Source organism: Sphaeramia orbicularis, chromosome 5 (assembly GCF_902148855.1).
Source record: "Sphaeramia orbicularis chromosome 5, fSphaOr1.1, whole genome shotgun sequence".
In the NCBI taxonomy this organism is placed as follows: domain Eukaryota; kingdom Metazoa; phylum Chordata; class Actinopteri; order Kurtiformes; family Apogonidae; genus Sphaeramia; species Sphaeramia orbicularis.
The window spans coordinates 55,626,378-55,648,968 of NC_043961.1; the positions used below are offsets into that span (position 1 = coordinate 55,626,378).

At 37.1% G+C, this 22,591-nt stretch overlaps 1 protein-coding gene and 2 long non-coding RNA genes across 3 annotated transcripts; 2 read left to right on the top strand and 1 right to left on the bottom strand.

Moving 5' to 3' along the window:
- Positions 1–938: 938 nt before the first annotated feature.
- nmur3 (neuromedin U receptor 3) lies at positions 939–20,750 on the top strand. Its single transcript, XM_030134446.1, has 3 exons — positions 939–1,094; positions 2,300–3,230; positions 20,158–20,750. Exons 2-3 carry the CDS (start codon positions 2,345–2,347, stop codon positions 20,583–20,585), a joined length of 1,314 nt encoding a protein of 437 aa, XP_029990306.1. The 5' UTR covers positions 939–1,094; positions 2,300–2,344; the 3' UTR covers positions 20,586–20,750.
- Positions 7,620–9,324, top strand: LOC115419575 (uncharacterized). The gene is made up of 2 exons (XR_003935442.1): positions 7,620–7,672; positions 9,211–9,324. It is a non-coding gene; the product is annotated as an uncharacterized LOC115419575 (long non-coding RNA).
- On the bottom strand, positions 18,886–22,146 carry LOC115419574 (uncharacterized). The gene is made up of 3 exons (XR_003935441.1): positions 21,645–22,146; positions 20,088–21,466; positions 18,886–18,974 (listed from the first exon to the last, which is right to left on the bottom strand). It is a non-coding gene; the product is annotated as an uncharacterized LOC115419574 (long non-coding RNA).
- Between the last annotated feature and the right edge of the window lie 445 nt (positions 22,147–22,591).

Below are 22,591 nucleotides of genomic sequence, written 5' to 3' on the forward strand. Positions count from 1 at the left end.
AATATAGCTGTAGTTTTTACAGGAAGAGTATGTGAACAAAACCAGATTTGTATGTAGAAATGATGTATTTCTATTGTTTTTAGAAAATAAAACTGTAAATTGAAAAACAATGTGGTGCCGTTTAAATTGCAAAGACCATAATGTTGAAATAACAGCATATTTGCTTTTCTTTTTTTTTTTTAATAATAAAGTTATAAAAAAAGTAAACAATTAACAATTTAACACTTTAAACTTGTAAATTAATGGGTTGGTAGAGTTGGTAGAGCACCTCTTCCAATAACCAAAGGGTTGATGGTTCGAATCCTGGCTCAGACTGTCCATATGTCCAAGTGTCCATGGAAGACACTGAACCCCAAATTGACCTGGTGCTTTTGGATACCATAAAGGTGTATAAAATGCACTGAATAAGTGCAGTCCATTTACCAGTTAAATCTACATGTTATTCTGTAAATATGTTTACAGCTGGATGTGTTTTTTACAGTATTGTTCTGGAAACCACAGCTGCCAGTTTTTTTCCGTAAAAACAACAGGATTTTTTTTCTTTTACAGTGTTGTTTTCTTATGTTTTAAATGCATTGTTCATCACAGTATTTTGCTCTTAGTTCACAGACAGAGACAACAGGCATTTCCAACAGACTGAGTTCAACTGCTTCTGCAACACTTTGGATTTCTGACAGAATTCAGTCCAAGCCTCAATATTTGGTTTTTATGCATGCACCTCAGTTTCGACCACTCACTGATAAATAAATGCAAGGGCATGATCACCCACCCCCCCTCCTCTCTCTCTCTCTCTCCTGTACATCTCTCTCTCTCCAGTTCCATCTCTATCTGATGGCGTCAGTGGATCGGCGTACACTCCTGCTCTTGCGCGGACCGTTCATCCATCTCTGGGTTTTTTTTTGTTTTTGTTTTTTTTTTCTTTCATCGCAGCGCAGAAAAGCTCATCCACTAACTTAAACATTGACTCATAGTTTGATTCCGCCTTCTTTGCGCTGATTTCACCCCCTCTCTGTCTCTCTCTCTTTCTCTTCTTCATCATCCTTTAACCATGAGAGCGCGCGGTGAGGGCAGGCGCGCAATCCAGCTCCATCCAGGTAAGACTTTTTCTCTAAATACATCCATGTACTTAATAATATTATATGTGGCTGAATAGAAGTAGTTAAAGTAGCACATTTGACTTTGACTAAGCAAACACGATGCCACTTTAAACTATGCCCTAAAACTGTCCAGAAACAGAAGACTTAAATTAAAATGCCATATATTAAGATTCCAGCCCATTCGGTTTCACTTATATAACGCGCAGGTTAATAATAATAGGGGCCTCTATAAGAGGGTATTATTTAAATGTTCTGTTAGGTATTCCACTACTGTAGCTGGCTAGTATTAGTCACATAACCTTGGGTTTCCACTTCGATGCATGAGAAGTGGCAACATAATTAACCCTGCAGATGAGGTCATTAGTGTGAATCAGTGCACACTGTGTAATGTCAATTAATCGCAGCAGTTAGCAGCAAATGACACTGGTTTCAACAGCATCACTCAGGCAATAAAAGCAATATTATTCAAGCCGCAGGGTGCACTTACCTTTTCAAATCAACAGTGTGTGTTTTTTTTTCTTTCACTTAATTATTCCTTAAAGCTCCTAACATTTCTTTTCATATTAATCACTTATTTAATTGCTCTCATCTGTTCCCTGCTGAACTTGGAGTTCATATAAGCTGTATGCATAACCATAAAGGAAAATAATATATTACAGATTATAATATTATATTATATTTCAGAGCTACAATTCCAAATGATTATATTCACACCACATACCTTAATTAACCCATTAAAATGTGATGTGAGTAGTCTGAAAACTGATGCATGGATTTCTGCGGCAGGTGGTCCTGGTTTTAACAGCTTAACATGTTTATACCTTGAAAGTACTCGGTTCCCATATTGTCTGCTGATGTTTATCCCTCTGAAAAGATGAGGCATCTGCTGCTTTGAATGCATTTAGGGAGCAAATGTACATTCGAAGCATAGTTGGCAATACTTATTTAACTGTCTCACTGAATAAGAAAGATAACTTCCAAGTCTGCTACTGTAAAAAAAAAAAAAAAAAAAGAACAATTTGTGAAACTAATGAGGTCCCAAGTTTTGGGATTATGTGGATCAACAAGTTTCAGTGGAAAGGATGAATCATTTCTGAAAAAAGTAGGTTCCAGTAGAGCAATTATATAATCTTGAAATACTGTCTTTCTTGGTAAAAATCCTTTACCTTAATCCTTTTTCCTTTCTGTGTTTCTTTTTATAGCTGGGCCTGATTGTTGAGCAGCGGTCGAAATCAAGGCAGGATGTGATGACATCTCCGGTCACTTCTTCAGATTTTCTCTCCGATATGGAGCGTTCTTTGCAGGGTTTCTTTTCAAATGATTCCAAAGAAGTCCTCAATGTTAGCATGACACTAAATAGTACTGGAAAAAACAGCAGTGAGCAATTGACTGAAGTCAACCTTTCTGACATCCTGGGCCCAAAGCGCTCCCCTTTTTTCCTTCCTGTAACCACTGTTTACATTCTTATCTTTGTCATTGGCTTATCTGGAAATGTACTCACATGTGCAGTCATTGCCAAACACAAAAAGATGCGTAACCCCACAAACCTTTACCTGGTCAGCCTGGCTGTATCTGATCTCCTTGTGCTTTTGTTCGGGATGCCTCTGGAGATTTATGACCTGTGGCAGAACTACCCTTTCCCCTTTGGCGAAGGCGGCTGCTACTTCAAGACGTTCCTCTTCGAGACTGTCTGCTTCGCCTCCATCCTCAATGTCACAGCTTTGAGTGTGGAGAGGTACATCGCCGTGGTGCACCCACTCAAAACTCGCTATCTGTCAACTAACCAGCATGCCAAGCGGGTCATCACGGTTGTGTGGGCGGCGTCTATGATCTGTGCCATCCCTAACACCTTGCTACATGGCATCTACTATCTGCCTGAGAGAATGGAGGAGTCGGCTATATGCACAGTGCAAAAGCCCCTTTGGATCTACAACATGGTCATGCAGATAACTACGGTGTGCTTCTACTTTGTGCCCATGATGATAATTAGCATACTTTACCTGGTCATGGGCCTTCATTTAGGCAGAGAAAGGCGGCAGACCAGCGGGAAGCTGGGTAAAAACTGCAGCAGCCACACGAGAATGAAAATCAGCGTGGAGAACGGGCGCAGGAGACAAGTCATCAAAATGCTCTGTAAGTGTTAATCCAGTCTGGGTTGTGAATAGCACCGAAAGGCTGATGATGTGAAAATGTATCCCCTCTAATCTGTAATATCAATGCCAAGACATGACCAAAAGGCAAAACGTGTGGAAAACACAGACCAAATGATGACAGCATTTTCGATTCTTTGTGTAGATTATTTGTATTGGGAGACGCCTTGGGATCATTCTATAAGCTTTTAGGCTTTCATTTGAGATTTCATAAACACCGGTAGCTCTTCTATGTCGTAGTGACCCCCATTCACTGTAAAATAGAAGATTATTGATTTGTGCTCAGAGAGTCTTTCTAACAATCCTCCTCTCAAGCTTCAGTGTGTAAGATTTAGATCACAGGTGTCAAACATGTGGCCCGGGGGCCAAATCTGGCCCGCCAAAGTTTCCATTCCAGCCCGTGGGATGAAAGTGCAAAAATGAACCTGAACAGTCAATAGGGCTGTGTATCAGCAAGAATCTGGCGATATGATACGAATCACAATACTAGGATCATGATACGATATATCATGATACTGTTAAAAAGGCAATGTTTTGTTTGTTTTTTTTTTTTAAGATTATTTCCTGGAAGAATTTGAATTACACCAGAAATATGCACAAATACTAAACACATTTTTATTTGATCAGAACAGGATTTAATGTTATATCACAAAATTTTTCTAATCCTCCTAGTTTCCAAAGGAACGAACATCTGCCACTCTCAGTCAAAACAGTAAAAAGTGCTTTTAGGATGCTTCAAATAACCATTATTTAATAAAACAGGGTTAAATAATAATAAATAAGATATAAACAATAAAGAAAAATAAAAAACAAAAATGACAATCCACCATATCTGCATTTGAATAAATACCTAAAAATATCAATACAGTAGTTTTTAATATCAATACAGTATTGTGAAATGAAATATTGCAATATTTTGCAGAACCGATATTTTCTAACACCCCTAACAGTCAAGGTTGTCCAAATCATTTTAGTTCAGGTTCCACATACAGACCAATGTGATCTCCAGTAAAAATAACAACACATTAACCCATAAATAATGACAACGACAAATTTTCTTTGTGAAAAATTATGTGGAAAAAATTTAAGTGAAAAAAATAACATTACACTGTGTAAATGCAAATAAATATATAAATAAAAACAAAGATTAACAACCCGAAATGTGCAATTTGAACAATATTCTGCCTCTTACTAAATGTTTTGTGCCTTTATGGATCCACTGTGATCTGGAGTTGTGTTAATAATAAAAGATGGAATATTGTAGTAATATTTCAAATTTTAGTTCCAAACTCCAAAATTTTAACACTATTCTGCCTGTTACCAAATGTTTATGTAACACTGTGTGTAAATGTACATGTATAAATAATAAGTAGAGGCATAATATTGTTCAAATTCTACTAATTTTTCAAATGAAATTTCTGTTTTTTCAGGTTATTCACATCTTTTTTGTAAAATGTAAATATTTTCATAATTTAATTAGGGGTTTTTTGTACTAAAACAAAAAGAAAAACTTGGATTTGTCATTATTTATAGATTATTAAGTCATTATTTTACTGCTCTGGCCTGCTTCAGATCAAATTGGGCTAAATATGGCCCCTGAACCAAAATGAGTTTGACACCCCTGATTTAGAGGATCTAATTGCAGAAGTGAAATACAATGTTCCTAATTACATTTTCACGGGTGTTTAAGGACCTGAAAACATCAATATCATGTTTTTGTGCTCCAAAATGACTTGTTTATATCTTACACAGGGGTTGAATTGACTATCTTTCTACACTAGTGTTATTGTAATCTTAATTAAAACACTTAAAAGCTCTTGAGGACTGTGTTACTTCCACAGTGTTATAATTTTATCAGTGTGGAAGGGATGTTTGGTGCAACACTATCCTGTACAATGATAAAATCAACTGTCATCAGTACATATCGTCTGTCTGCACCACAATAGCTGTAGACCAGGGCTGTCAAACTCGTTTTAGTTCAGGGGCCACATTCAGCCTAATATGATATAAAGTGGGCTGGACCAGTAAAATAATACAAATAATAGGATAATAACTTTTGAGTGAAAAAAGTAAAATTCCATAATGAAAATTGACATCTACAAATTGTACTCAAACATAACATGAACAAATATGAGCAACCTGTAAATATTAAGAAAAATAAGTGCAATGTTAATAATGTTACGCATTAGTTTATCATTTATACATGTGAATCCCAACTTAGAGATCACAGTGGATCTAAAAATACACAAAACAGTTAATAACAGGGAGAATATTATTAAAATTCTACATACTTCTCTTAAGAGATTTCAGATATTCACTTTTTTTCATAAAAGGCTAGTCTGTAAATGTAAATATTCTTGTGTAATGTAACTTTTTTACACTAAAACAGAGAAAAATCAGCGGTTTTCATAATTTATAGGTTATTATGATAGCATTTTACTGGTCTGGCCATTTTTAGACTGAAATGACCTAAAATGATTTTAACATCCTTAATTGTTAATATCTTCAATGTCATTTTTGCATTTCACAAATTCATCCCAGGGGCCAGATTGAACCCTTAAAAGCTCTTAAGGACTGTGTTACTTCCACAGTGCTAAAATTTTATTAGCAGCTACACTGTGTGGAAAGGATGTTTGGTGCATTACATATGCTGTACAATGATAAAATCGACTGTCATCAGTACGTATCGTCTGTCTGCATGATATAGCTGTAGACCAGGGGTGTCAAACTCATTTTCTTTCAGGGTCCACATTCAGCCCAGTTTGATCTCCTGTGGGCCGGACCAGTAAAATAATAGCATAATAGCCTATAAATAATGCCAACTCCAAATTTTTTATAAGCAAAAAATAACATTAAATTATTAAATCATTTACATTTTCCAAACTATCCAAACAAAAAAGATGTGAATAACATGAAAAAACTGAAATTTCTGAAGAACAAAAAGAAGAAATAATAACAAAAATTTGATCAATATTATACCTCAACTAATGATTTATACATGTGAATTACAGATCAGATCTACTAAGGCACAAAACAGGGAGATTATTGTTAAACCACACTTATTTTTCTTTAGACATTCCAGGTTGTTCATATTTGTTCAGGTTATTGACATTTTATTACTAAAGGATATCAAAATTTAATGTTCTTTGCAATAAATCCAAGAGAAAAAATTGGTGTTGCCATTATTTAGAGGCATGATGTCATAATATTTTTTTTCACATTAAACCAAGAGGAACATTTGGAGTCATTATTACCTCCGCCAAGGAGGTTATGTTTTTGCCAGGGTTTGTTTGTATGTCTGTCTGTCTGTTTGTTTGTCTGTCCGTTAGTGTGCAACATAACTCAAAAAGTTATGGACAGATTTTGATGAAATTTTCAGGGTTTGTTGGAAATGGGATAAGGAAGAAATGATTAATTTTGGTGGTGATCGGGGGGGGGGGGGGCCCACGGGGGGGGGGGGGGGGGGGGGGGGGGGGGGGGGGGGGCTACTGATCAGCCTTGGCGGAGGTCTGCGCTCTCCGAGTGCTTCTAGTTTTTAGATTATTATGCTGTTATTTTTGAGTTGGATGCCCTTGACTGTTAATAACTTCTGCGCTTTACAAATTCATCCCACAGGCCGGATTGAACCCTTTGGTGGGCTGGATTTGGCCCCCGGGCCGCATGTTTGACTCCTGTGCTGTAGACAATGAAGCTGCACTATTTATCACTTTGTTACAATAGTAGTATTTATGTGAGCAGAAAAAGCAACATTTAGAGTTGAGAGGGAGGAGTGTGAAATCGTGATTTGAGGAAAGAAAGCAATGTGGGAGGACAGTTTTGTGAATAAAGCTGGAGGGTAGTAGTTTAAGCGATGATAAACACACCTGTCATACTGATCAGTGTGTGTTTTCATGGTGCCTCGTAGCAGCAGTCACACTGTCAGATGTCAGATGGTTAGAATATATTTGTGAACACGTCAGTATTGTGTTCCAGTCGGTCTTTATCCACATGACCGTGGTAGTTGACATGCTTGAACCTATGGACTAGTGTTATTTTACAAAGACCAAAGGTACTGCTATGTTGTCTCTTCTTTCATCTCAGACAGAAAATCACACAATGATCCATCCACAGTGGGTCTTTTGTGTGTCTACTTTGGTATTCAGCTGGTTTCTGTCTGCACTCTGCAACTAAATATCACACACTGAACCATTAAAAAGGCCATGAATAATCACCAAGTGTGTCCTTTGAGAGGCTCACACCTAATAACCACATAAAACACAGTGATAATATAACTATTACAGTAAGGCACAGATGTCAAACATGTGGCCCGGGGGCCAAATCCGGCCCGCCAAAGGGTCCAATCCGGCCCACAGGATGGATTTGTAAAATGCAAAAATTACACTGAAGATATAAACAATCAATGGTGTCAAACTCATTTTAATTCAGGTTTCACATACAGACACGTACAGTCTAATTAGATTTCAAGTGGGTCAGAACCAGTAAAATGTTATCATAATTACCTAGACATAACGACAACCCCACATTTTCTCTTTGTTATTTTGGTGTAACAAAGTAAAATTACATAAAATGTCTTCATTACCAAACTATACTTTTTCAAAAAAATTGAATAACCTGAACAAATATGAACAAATTGAAATGTCTTAAGAAAAGTAAATGCAATTTTACCAATATTCTGCCTGTTACTAAATGTTTTGTGCGATTGTAACGCACATGTGCAAATGATAAACTGATAAACCAAGGCATAATATTGTTAAAATAATATTGTTCATGTTATTCAGATTTTTAAGGTAACTTTGCAAATGTAAACCTGATTATAAGAGAATTTTACTTTCTTCACTGTTATTATTTTACTGGTCTGGCCCACTGGAGATCAAATTGGGTTGAATGTGGCCCCTGAACTAAAATGAGTTTGACACCCCTGCAGTAAGGAATCATGTTGAAAACATATATGGGAATGAGATAGATCACAGGTGTCAAACATGCGGCCCAGGGGCCAAATCCGGCCCGCCAAAGAGTCCAGTCTGGCCCCTGGAATGAATTTGTGAAATGCAAAAATTACACTGAAGATATTAATCATTTTTGTTCAGGTTCCACATACAGACCAATTTAATCTCAAGTGGGTCGGATCAGTAAAATACTATCATAATAATCTATAAATGATCACAACTACAACTTTGTGTCCTTGTAAGTATAAACATTTTCATGAAATTTTACTGTATTTACACTAAAACAAACTAACATTTCACAAAAACACGAATAACCTGAACAAATATGAACATTTTAAAATGTCTGAAGTGTCATTTTAACAATATTCTGCCTGTTATTAAATCTTTTGTGTGTTTGTTGATCCACTGTGATCTGTAAGTTGTAATTTACATGTTTAAATGATAAACTGAGACATAGTATTGTTAAAATTGCCCTTAGTTTTCTTAAGAAATTTCAGTTTGTTCATGTTATTCACATTGTTTTAAAGTATGGTTGGCAGATGTAAACATTTTCATCACATAATTTTACTTTTTTTGCTCTAAAACATAATGGAAAGTTTGGAGATGACATTATTTATATATTATTATGTTATTATTTTACTGAATTGGCCCACAGCAGATCAAATTTGGCTTAATGTGGCCCCTGAACTAAAATGAGTTTGACACCCCTGAGATAGATGGTTCAGATGGAAAAATGATGGAAAATATTGAAACCAAACGTTTGTTTTCACTTTTCAAATCAAATCTGATCAACTTTCATACACAATTATAGAGGAAACAGAGTCATGTAGATTTTGAGACTGACTTTTGTCATACTTTTTCTGACTTTAGACAATGGTTTTAGTGCACAGGTGTCAAACATGCGGCCTGAGGGCCAAATCCGGCCCACCAAAGGGTCCAATCCGGCCCATGGGATGAATTTGTGAAATACAAAAATTACACTGAAGATATCAATGGTGTAAAAGAATTTTAATTCAGGTTCCACATACAGACACATACAGTCTAATTAGATTTTAAGTGGGTCAGAACCAGTAAAATACTATCATTATAACGTAGAAATTATGACAACCCCCAATTCTCTCTTTGGTTTTTAGGTGTAAAAAAGTAAAATTACATGAAAATGTCTTCATTACCAAACTATACTTTTACAACAAACATGAATAACCTAAACAAATATGAACAAACAGAAATGTCTTAAGAAAAGTAAATGCAATTTTACCAATATTCTGCCTGTTACTAAATCTTTTGTGCGATTGTAACGCACATGTGTAAATGATAAACTGATAAACCGAGGCATAATATTGTTAAAATTGCACTTGTTTTTCTTAAGACAATTCAAGTTGTTCATGTTATTGAGATTTTTAAGGAAACTTTGTAGATGTAAACCTGATCACAATATAATTTTACTTTTTTCTCTGTTATTATTTTACTGGTCCGGCCCACTGGAGATCAAATATGGCTGAATGTGGCCCCTGAACTAAAATGAGTTTGACACCCCTGTTTTAGTGGAACAACTGTATTCTAGATCATCATCAAGTGAGGGATCCTTCATTACCGTCTCTTAAAACAGTCTTATGCAGCATTTATTTCTGACAATGCCATTATCATGTTAATGTGTTCTTTTGTTGGAAGCTCCAAGAATAAATCCGGATTCTTTTAGGTCTCATTTTATACATTTATTGTTGACTTGATCTGACCACAAACAAAATATAACGCAGCTAAGGATCCACACTCCAACCAGGGAAATGGATCCAGACATTCCAATGCACATCACGTTTATCATCCTTGTGAACTGATCTTCAAACTATGGGCTGAACTCCTCGTGCTAGGTGGGTTGGATCACAGAAAATGGACTGGTGTCATCTGACTCTAAAGTCAAGCAGATGTGATACCTCAACTCTGTGTAAAACCCCATACTGACAGTGTATTTACCTCTTATCTCCTGTAATGTATGATCCTATGTAGGCATGTGTATTTAAAAGTGTGCCTAAAATAAAACCTGTGTCCATAAATCTGTCAGTTTAGTATGTTGACCAAGATGTGACCTATCCTAAGAACCTTACCACTAACCAGTCAAACAAAGAAATCTAGTGACACAAAGGAATCCTAACTAATACTGACTAATATGTGATTAAACTTAAGAATTCAACTATCTAAATTAAAATAATATTTAAGTCATTAGGCTATAACTGATAATTTATGAAATATTAGAATTTGACCCAACAGTTTTCAGATGCTTTATCACAGAGTTAGAACTCTTTGACTTACGAAAAGGTGGACTCAAATGCACGACCCACAAAAATTGAAGATTTTAACAAAAGTATTTTAATCATGAAAAAGTGATGAACAAAAAGCGCTCTCAAGGAGGATATATCAAACTGAAAACAATCTCTATGATGAATAAAAACTCTTTCAGAAAAATTTGAAACAAAAACTTGACAAACATGGAAAACACCTGGTTGGCTGCTTGACAAGAACACAATGACAGAGTCAGACGAACTGGCACAAGACAAAGGGAGACAGGACTATTTATACATGAGGTAGGGGAACACAGGTAACAACAATCAGGGGTGGGGCTAACAATCACACTGGCGGGAAAACACACAGAGGGAGGAAGTCAGGGTCTGAAATGAGAGGGAAGAGATGTGTACAAAATAAAACAGGAAGTGCAAGACAGGACCAAATGTGAATGACTAACTTAACATAAAGTGACGAATCAAACAAAGACAAAACACTGAAAACCAAAGACAAGACATGAAACACTAAACATTAACATAATTAACAAATCTGACGAGACATGACACAGAGGCCTGAAACATGCGGCCCGTGGGCTAAAGCGGCCCACCAAAGGTTCCAATCCAGCCTGCAGGATAAACTTGCAAAGTGCAAAAATTACACTGAAGATATTAACAGTCAAGGGTGTCAAAGTAATTGTAGTTCAGCTGCCACATACAGATCAATATGATCTCAGGTAAAATAATAGCATAATCTATATCAGGGGTCGGCAACCCGCGGCTCCGGAGCCGCATGCGGCTCTTTCATCCTTATGTTGCGGCTCTGCGTGGCTTGGGGAAATAAATTATAAGTGTCCGATTGAAGTGTATGTTATTTGTCTCAAAAACGTGTATCATGTCTTCTTATTAAGTCAAAGTTTTTAACTTCTTTCTTCAGACCTTGTGCAATTTCGATGATCAGCATTCGCCTTCTTCAGAGACGTTTGCCAGCACTTGACGTGTCAGCCGGCAGCCGGCATGCGCGGAATGCCCTGTGACACCAAAACTGCACAATATCTGAACAAAGTATTTTATTTGTGTTTGTTTAATTGTAGTTGTAAATTGTAAGATTATTGTGATCTCGAAATATTAAAATAAAATTATATATATATATAGTATTATTTTTCGTCGCTCAAAATATGCATCACAGTCTCCGACAGCCCGCCAAAACGCCATACATTTATCGAGACTTTCAACCCCAGGTAGGCCAAGTATGGAGAAATCTAAGAAAAGAAAAATATCTGAAGAAAATAGAACATTTAATGATGCCAGGTGCCATGGCACGACCAAGGTGCCGCGGCACCTTGGGGCCAACGCTAGGTGCCGTGGCACTGCAGTACTACGGCTCAGTGCCAGGTGCCATGGCACCGCGGTGCCACAACTGGGTGCCACCGGTGCCGCAGCACCACCGGCACCTCGTGCCGAGGCACCACCGCGGTGCCACGGAACCTGGCACCGAGCCATGGTACAGCGGTGCAACGGCACCTAGCGTTGGCCCCGAGGTGCGCCGCGCGCCGCGGCACCACCGAGGCGCGTCGCGGCACCACCGAGGCGCGCCGCGGCACCAAGCCGTGGTACCGGTCAAATCGTTGGATAAGCCGCGTCGGAGTATAAGCTGCAGTGTTTAAAGTGTGGGAAAAAAGTAGCGGCTTATAGTCCGGAATTTACGGTATATATAGGCTAACATCTTCATTTCAGATGTCAAAAAGTGTTTGCGGCTCCCAGTGTTGTCTTTTCCGTGGAAACCGGGTCGAAATGGCTCTTTGAGTGTTAAAGGTTGCCGACCCCTGATCTATATCATAATACTGGGAGGTCTCAGAGCGTGTGTGTGTGTGTGTGTGTTTGTGTGTCTTAGCACAATTCTGACAAATGTAGACATTTTTACTTGGCCAATTTGGTACCTACCTTGAAGACCCAGCTCTTCAGAGAGCACCTGTTGTCCTAGCACTTTCAAATATTCCATTTTAAATGTATTATCACCTATTCTGTTTTTTTTACTTGGTATTTTGTATTTCAGTTTTTAAGTGTACAGCTGCGTTTATGTCTCTTTTAATTTATTCTTGTATTTTAGTCTATTATTTTGCTTTTATTCTCCTGTACGACAGGGTTTTAATTGTACAACTGTTTTATGTTTTTAATCTATTCTTGTATTTTTCTTTCATTTTTTGGTTTTTCCCCTGTAAGTCATTTGGAAAAAAGCGTCTGCCAAATGCATAAATGTAATGTAAATGTAAATGTATTTAATTTCTCGGCAAGTTGATAGGACCAAGATTTTTGAAGATAATACACTACCAGTCAAAAGTTTGGTCTCACCTTCTCATTTAAATGACATGAGATGGACCACAGATAGCCAACAAGTGCTCAGTATCACTGGGAACTCTTACAACACTGTTGGAAAAGATTTCAGGTGACGACCTCATGAAGATCATCGAGAGAAGGTGAAGAATGTGCAAAGTAGTAATAAAAGCAACATGTGGCTATTTTGAAGAATCTAAAATATGAAACATGCTTTGAGTTATGTCACACTTTTTTTAAACTACATAATTCCACATGTTTTCATTCATAGTTTTGATGCCTTCAGTGAGAATCTACAATGTATGTAGTCATGAAAATAAAGAAAAACCAGGTGAGTCCAAACTTTTGACTGGTAGTGTAGTCATTTTGGAATACATTAGCCTTACAATCATCTTACAATCACAGAAGTGCAGTACCATGCTGCATGATGGGAAATGAGGTTAAAAACAGGAATGCTGCATTTACTCCCGCAGTTCCGACCTATCGGTATTAACATGGGCGCCTGCAGCCAAATGGCCTGTGCGTTACTTGTGTGTACTGAGTGACATTTGAGAGAGTGAGAGTGAGACACTGACACATCTAAAGACACCTAAAGACACCTCTAAACTGTATAAGGTTATGTCTGGTGTTAACTGAGCAGTCATTTCTATTGACAGGACACTGTTCCCAAAACCCCTCACCTATTACAGTTCATCCAATGGTAAAGTTAAAAAAATGGGAGGCTAAAACCCCCAAACAGCTTTGGTTTACATAAATGCTTTTTACTATGCACACTGTTTTGTAATTCCATAACAACAGGATAATTATTGCCTCTAACTGACTAAAAAACAACTAAAGAATGAAGTACGGAATACCCTGGAAAAGAAAAAGGAATTATGGTAGTACTACCATTTTGACTGCATTAATCCTCTTAACCAAAGAGATTGGTAGGGTCCTCCAGAAATCTCTGTTTTTCTTGAGTTTATAAATCCATTTTTGCCAGTTTACCTTTAACAGATCATCTGGGTTTTTGTTTAGTTATTCCAAAGTGTGTAAAGGAATCATAAGCTTTCGTGAAGGGTATACTTTGAAAAAATTGTTTGTTATACTGTATGTTTTTGAGATAGGCATAACTTCACTTTTCTCCACATTTATAGTGATTCCAGAAAGATATCCAGACCTCTCAGTTAATGTTAAAAGGGCTGGAATCGATGTCTGTGGACTGGAGATGAACAAGAGCATGCCATCATCAGCATACATGGACACATGGTGTGTGGTAGGGCTGCACGATTCTGGCAAAAATGCGAATCACGATTCTTTTGCTTAGAATTGAGAACACAATTCTCTGGCATGATTTTTTTTTTCACAAAATGTTTATTGCACTGCTGTGAAAGAAAAAAGGGTTATTTTACCTCTGATTCAGATCTTTCATATCACTCTGCAAATAGTCCAGTCACTTATGCAGTGTTTGCTGTGGAATTGATCTGTTGGTGTGGCTGTGTGTAATGTGGGGGGGGTTGCACATGGTTCGGCAGGGGGTGCACGCGTGTGCATTTCAGCCGGTTACCCGCGTGTGCGTCGGTTTCCGTCCTACTTATACAATGGGGGTAGGGGGGTGGTGCGGTCTGTGCCCCTGCAGAAGTGAAAGTGAAACTTTCTGTTCATTTCCCTTTTCCCTCCCCTCCTGTTCTGGCCTATTATATATTATACATATGTATAATACACAACTGTGATGATTTTTTTTTTGGATGAAATGTTTGGTGTGGCGGCATGGATAAACCTTACCAGTGGAAACGCTGCATTTATGGTGATGGTTGCTAAGCGACGTCAGCTGATCTGTGAAAGTTTGCAGTGCAAAGAAACTTCCCAGCCAGCACAATGGAATATTTTTAATATAAAATTTTTTGAAAGGGTGAGACTTTTGATTCTTGGTTAAAGGGCAAGTTATCCTCACCGGCAAAGAAAAGAAAAGGAGAATAAAAACAGCAGCGCAGAAGTCAGAGAAGTGAAAATGAAAACACAGTTGGATCTGGACGACAGAAAACAAGACCGACATGAGATTAACACCACCGAATGTGAAACTTAATTGGGCATGAGTTCAGGTGGGTGACTCTCCCACTACCACTGGGGTTTTCATCCATTTCACTGTCTTTATCGCAGATGTAATTCACTCTTTCTTCACTCAACTGCAGCCGACAGCAGCAGGCTCATGTGTTGTTAAGACGCTTTACCATTGGTTGAGGGAAGAGACGGCGGCGGTTCTGCGTTTGTGGGCATTTGTTTGTAATGCAGCCCATAAAATAAAATGTTTGAAAATCGTCCATGTTTAGAAATGAGATCGCATACATGTGTGAATCGAGATCGTGATCTTGTAATGATTAATTGTGCAGCCCTGGTGTGTGGTTCCATTAACCTCTATAGGGGCTATATCGGTAGTTTGCCTGATTTTCAAGACAAGCGGTTCTATAAGAATGGCAAAAGGAATGGGGAGAGGGGGGAGCCCTGAGGGGTTCCCCTAAAAATACTAAAGGGCAGAGACACATTTTGGTTGGTAATAACTGAAGCCATGGGTTGTGAATATATTATCTTCATCTATTTCCTAAAGGAGGGCCCAAATCTGAACTGTTTCAAGGCCACATACATATAAGGCCGCTCCACCTGTGTGTCTAGAGCAGGGGTCTCAAACTGATTTTTTTTCAGGGGCCACATTCAGTCCGATTTGATCTCATGTGGGCTGGACCAGTAAAATAATAGCATAATAATCTATAAATAATGACAACTCCAAATTTTGGTCTTTGTTTTAGTGCAAAAAAAAATCCACATTAAATTATGAAAATACTTACTTTTGGAAACTATCCAAACAAAAAAGATGTGATTAACCTAAAAAACCCTGAAATTTCTTAAGAAAAATAAGTGAAATTTTAACATTACGCCTCAATTTATCATTTCTACGTGTGCATTATGGATCAGATCTACAAAGACACTAAACACTTAGTAACAGGCAGAGAATTGTTAAAATTGTGTTTAATTTTCTTTAGATATTTCAGGTTGTTCATATTTGCTCAGGTTATTCACATTTTTTTGTCACAGGATAGTTTGTAAATGGAACTATTTTCATAATTTAATGTAATTTTTTGCACTAAAACAAAGACAAAAATTTGAAGTTGTCATTATTTATAGGTATAATGTTTTTTTTTTTCCACATCAAACTGAGAAGAAAATATGGAGTCATTCTTTTTTTGTAGGTTATTCTGCTGTTATTATTTGACTGTACATCATTTTGGTCTGTATGTGGAACCTAAATTAAAATGAGTTCAACAGCCTTGACTGTGGACTTTTTGCACTTTGACAATTCATCCCATGGGCTGCATTGGAACCTTTGGCGGGCCGCATTTGGCCCCCGGGCCGCATGTTTGAGACCCCTGGTCTAGAGAGAGATGATGATTGCCTCCCTTGAGTGATTACTATGCAGGATATTGAAGAGTCGGTGTAAATTAGAATATAATTGCCTTTCTGGTATAAAGCCAGTCTGATCTGAGTGTTGAATGCTACAGATAAAGCAGCTGTTTTTAGTTTAAACTCATGTTGTAAATGCAAATGTAAACTCACAGTTTGTGAATTATAAAGCCAGAGCAGTCAAAGATAGTGATCATGAAGGCTATAAACAGAATGTGGTATAAAATGTTGAACTAAATAATCCTGTTTGAAGAAAACATCTTATGTGTCATGAAAAACATGGATTTATGAGTTTGAATATTTAATGATGTGAGTGAAGACAGTCACACAGGATACATGTTTTATTCAAATACTGTTTACGGACTAGAGGAAAAAAACATATATCCTGTGATCTCCACTGCTGTATAAAACGCTGATGTCCCAGTGGGATAGGTGTAAGTAACAGTAAAACAGCACAGACTCAGGCATATGAAAACTGTACTGGTTTCTTACTTTGCCCTTACCCTTTCACCGACTTTCATGAGAACACAAAGAGGTGATAATGCCATCACAGTGGGATCAGGGAGTCTGATTCCAAACCCAGTATGTACAACTTCACAATCAGCCATCGCTTCCTGCTGCTCCATTTTCTTGTGAGAGCACCTTCACTGCATGATGCATGGATTTTTAGGAGAGAAATGTCCTTTCCTCAATTCAGACTGAACATATTGTCCTGATGCGACGCACCAGAAGCGCTGACCCCTGCCAAGGCGATGATTATTAGAAAACAAAGTATTTTTTGTGTTCTTTCTATTTGGTCCTTTGCTTTTTTTAGCTGGTCAGTTATTAGCCTTATCCGGGCATCTCCTTCAGTCGATCCCCTGTAATGTATAAATCGATATCTCTGGAATGGCTCGACAAAGTGTTTTGAAAACTGACAAAAACACTTGGACTCAAGGACGAACTGAAAGGATTTTGGTTTCCAAAGGTCAGAGATTAAGCCAAAACTAATTGAGAAAACTGGATGAGCAGATCATGGTCAATCCTTCCACCAAGTCTCAGAACAATTAGTGCAGTAGTTTTATATAATTAGTCAAATAGTGTTGAATATATACCAGCTAAAATTTACTTAGGGGGTCAAATGAGTGGTCATTTTTGTCAAAAAGAAAAAGAAAGTTGTAAGAAATGCATAGAACTGTGTTGAAATAATGCTAATATATTTGTGCACAGACTACTGATATTATTTGACAGTGGAAGCTCTATTTTCAGAAATATTGGATTTTGAATAGCATGTGTATGTGAAAACTTTTGCTGGTGGACGGACATGACATTACCCATGATGCTCTGGTCAGTACCAGTATTTTATTAGTGATAAACTTATATACTTACTATTGCTAATCATCCTCTTATTCATAAGTGTTAGTACTGTGGATCTAAAACAATAACAGCTGACACAAAAACACAACATGTGGCAGTGGACGGATGTGACATGGTTGTTACAGATCCCATCATACTGATGCTCTGCAGCCATGTCACCGTTTACACTAATGATTTCTGTGCAAAAACTAGGATCAGAATTATTTATTGTATAGTTTATCATCATACTAAAGAGGAAATAACAATATAGAATTGTTATGTCTTTATAAAAATGCTTATTATTAGAAAACTGTTGATTTAAAAAGTGACGTCTGACATTCTTCATGTTTGTATTGGCGGAACATAAACAGGATGGATCAGCACCATACTCCAGATTGCAACCTGTAAAAATAAAACATGTGATATGTAGGATAGAATCTGGTAAGAAAAATTGGGGAATCTAAAAGAATAGAATATTTGTTTTTCAGGTAAATTCAGTTCAAATATAACTTGGCCATTTGTGACATGAAAATATAGCATTAATTGTGATGAAATTGGACATTTTTGAGCTGAAAACATAGTTCATATGACCATTAACATGTTGCAACAGAACTGAAATCCTGTCAATTTGCATAACTTGCATTTACCAACACAAAGTTCCTTTGGGGATTCACTTATATTGATTTCTGACGCACAAAGACATAAATAAGACCTCTAAGCAAATTTTAGCCGATACAGTTTGTTAAGTGAAACAAAGAAACAACAACACTACTACTGCTACTACTACTAATAATAAGGACAATCTGTTAAGGACAATGAAAAAAACAAGTGACAAGCAGCTACTACTACTACTCTATAAATGTCTACATTGTGGAAAGTGCCTCATGTGATAAAATCAACTGTAATGTTTATAAATATTATTATACTTAAAAACAGTTTTCGAGTTCCTATCAGTGAAATGAGCATGAAACATTTTTCCAGAAAGCAGTGATTATATCATGCACAGACCACACTTTTATGGCCTGTGTTAAAATGCTCTACTTTTCTTGTAATGGAATAGCAGTATAGTGAGTTCAATTTCCTGAATTTAACAAAAGCACTTTTATTAAGCACATTCAGTGAGTGGAAATCAATGAAGTAGATCAGAAATGTATTAAACAAAGCTGGTAGCATCGTGCTGCTTTGTAGATGAAGACAAATACAGTTGAAATGAATACAGGCTCGGTTTTGATTGAAAAAGGGTGTTTTTTATTGTTTCTTTCAAAATGTACCAGGTATATCTGTATGTGAAGGTAGGAAATACAAGAAAGAAGTTGTGTATGTGATGTCCTTTTATCATTCAGTCTTCCCTGTAATTTTCCAGTTTGGGAGAAATAAAGTCTATCTATCTATCTATCTATCTATCTATCTATCTATCTATCTATCTATCTATCTATCTATCTATCTATCTATCTATCTATCTATCTATCTATCTATCTATCTATCTATCTATCTATCTATCTATCTATCTATCTATCTCAAAATATTCACTTCCTGTTACATTTCCTTTTCACATATTTAAAATTGGTACAGTTAGTTCAATAAACATGACTCTATATAAACCATTCATTTCATTATATACAGTGTGCAAAAAATGTGTGCATGTGTTTCAATACTTTGTATATGTTTTTTGTATATTTCTGGTCAGAAATAGAGATGCGTGCTCAAAACGTTTGCACTAGGGATGTAATGATATGAAAATTTCTTATCATGGTCATTGTGACCAAAATTATCACGGTTATCATTATTATTGCGGTATTGTTGAAATTGTGCTCAAAATGTTCAAAAAGTACTTATACACACACTGAAATAATTTAATAAAGATGTATTTTGAAAAATAAATAAATAAATAAATAAATAAATAAAATAATAGGAACACTGCACTTTCTGTTGGCAGAAACATTTAAATATTAACTCTTAGCGGTCTGAGTCTATTTTGTCCGTTTTTCAGTCCTTTTGATTTTGCCTTTATATACTATATAAACAAATGTTTACTATACCCATATTTGGTATCTCTTATTTCAGCACAACTTCATCTATATCATCTGCCTATTATTTTTTCACTTTAACCTACTAGAAAAACATAAAAGGTCAGAAAACACAAAAACAAATACATAAAATCCGATTTGAAAAATATATATACTTTATTGCATAAATAACACAAAGATGCTTAATGAACCTTTTCAAAGACTTTTATAAGTGAATACTGGTTCCAAATATTAGGTATATAAAGTCAAAATTGTAATAAATTAAAACTATACTCAAATATTTGGCATAAAAGCAGATCTTTACATAGGCATTTTTTCCCCTTAAAGTGCGGTAATCAAACACGGTTATCATGATAATTACCACGGTTTATCGTTATACCGGTAATCGTTGCATCCCTAGTTTGCACAGTATCATAATTTCAGCATCTATCTATCTATCTATCTATCTATCTATCTATCTATCTATCTATCTATCTATCTATACACACACAAAACTAACAAAAATCCCACTATGAATCAGATAAAACCTTGTTAATCAGCTTCTCTGTCTGATCCTCCAGCGATCGTGGTGGCCGTATTTGGACTCTGCTGGGCGCCTTTCCACATCGAGCGACTCCTGTGGAGTTCCATCAGTCAGTGGACCGACTTGATGCACAACATTTATCAGTACGTCCACATTTTGTCAGGCGTCCTCTTCTACCTCAGCTCTGCAGTCAACCCAATCATCTACAGCCTGCTCTCCACACGCTTCAGAGAGAGTTTCCGAGAACTGGTCTGTTCGCGCACGGAGGACAACAGCTCAGTGAGAGACTCACCGCCGTTCTCTAAGATTTTACTGGATTCATCCATCTCAGGTTCCAGAGTCCGGGCCGAGGGTAAGGACTCCAACGCTTTCCCTTTGTTGCGTCATAACATGTCGCTGAGCATGGACACCGAACTCCTGACCTGTGCATGTAAAGAGACCGCCTGCAAGACCTCTGTGTTCTAAACCAGACTTCATTTGGATCAGTTAATGAGCAGCTGACGCAAAACCACCATGATCCACATCTGACTGCGGATGCAAACACTGCATGAGGAAAAAAGAACTGTGGGCCCCTTTTTGTTCATTCATAACCTACATGCACAAAAATCAATTTTTTTATAGTCACTTGGTTCAAAAAACAAGTTTAAAATGCATTTGTGTTATAGTGGCCCCATCCCACACACAGACAGCCATGAGTGAAAATAATAACATGCTTCATTGGCACACAGGGTAATAAAGGAGCAGTTTGATGTCCTGGAAAATGCCTAAATAAATGCCTTATTGCCTTTTCTAACAGAGCTGAGAAGATTGATAGGCTGCTGTCAAACCATTGGCATATTTGCTTGAAAATACCTAAAAAAATTTATTAATTCTAAAACTGATTGATTCATTGTTGTAACTCTAAAATTACTGTACCCTTACAAATTATATTGTAGAAAATAAACTGTAGCACAACAAACAGGGGAAACCTAAAGACTGCAGTTGTGGCCAAAGAGTTTTGCAGTAACAAAAATATGACTACTTGCCTAAATGTTATATATCTATTTGCCAATATAAGTCTTTTAAATAATAAATAATTCACTATGAATCGAAAGGAATTGAATCAGCAACATTTGCAAAAGTAAAATTTAAAGGTTAACTCGCTTCACTGCAGTTTCTGTATTTTATCCATCCTATTACCCACAGTACCTAGCATTAGCATCAGTAATTAGAAGATTAGCAGCAGTGAGCTACCATTAAAGGTCCATGGAGACCAACTCCAGTACTGTGGTCAAGGGCACTGACAAGAGAATTAACCTATTAACCTCTTTGATGGAATGGAAAACTGAAGGTAACCCAGAAACCATCTGTTTAGGACCGCTTTCTCTTTTTGAACACAATTGCATTGTCCAATTTTTTAACCTGCCTATTATTTTTGACTCTGTTTTATTGCTTGTTTTATACTGTCCTGTTTTACCGTACGGTGTCCTTGAGTGCCAAGAAAGGCAATTAAATGTATTATTATTATTATTGAAACAAATAAACAAAAGTCAACACAGAACAGTCCTGGGAATCAAACACAGAGCCTCCTAGCTCCAACCATGCCACCGCCTTCAGCCATTTATGTCACTGACAAAACATTTGACCATGACTGGAGCTTTAACCAACTCAAACCTAGTGCAGAGTTTAGTTTTATAGTATCTTTTGGTAGACTTTGGACCGGATTTCCACATTTGGTCCGGTACATGGGCTGTGTCCACCTTTACAGATGATGTTCTATCTTTAATTTCTCTTTCTTCTTCTTTTGTTCTATTGTTTGGCATCCTGTAATCAGTATAAAAGTAAGAATTAAAAAGTGTTTTCAAAATGTAGATGAGGTTCGATTTGATCTGAACCTCCTGAGACCTCCTCTTCTGGTCAGACCAAAGACTAGAAGAGGTGCCTGATCCACAATACTCACTTTTCCATTGACCCTCAAATTGTGTGAATATAACTTGTGCACAAAAAATTACCTGGAAAAATGACAATTTCACCAAAACTCTTGTTTTTTGATTAAAAGTTTTTGTGCTGACAAGAGGTGGTTTTTCCAGCGTAGAGTATATAGAATAGAATCTTTATTTTGTCAGTAGTAGTCATTTGATCATGCATCACACAAATGCGTGCTAGGAGCAGTGGGCTCGCCATGTCAGGTCCCCAGGGAGCAAATGGGGGGTTAAGTGCCTTGCTCAAGGGGGCATCTGCCAACAACTCTCCGCCAGGGAATTGAACTGGCGACCCTTCGGTCACAAGCTGACTCTGCAGCTATCTAGGCTACAGTTGCCCCATATCACACAAAACTGTCATGGGAATATAAAAAAAAAAACAGATGTTAACGGACGTTACAACAAGTGAAGAAGAGAAGAGTTTTAAAAGAAACATAGTGCTGCATTTGTGGACACACCAGGACACCCAGTCATTTTTAATTTAGTACGGGATAGAGGGGTAATATATAA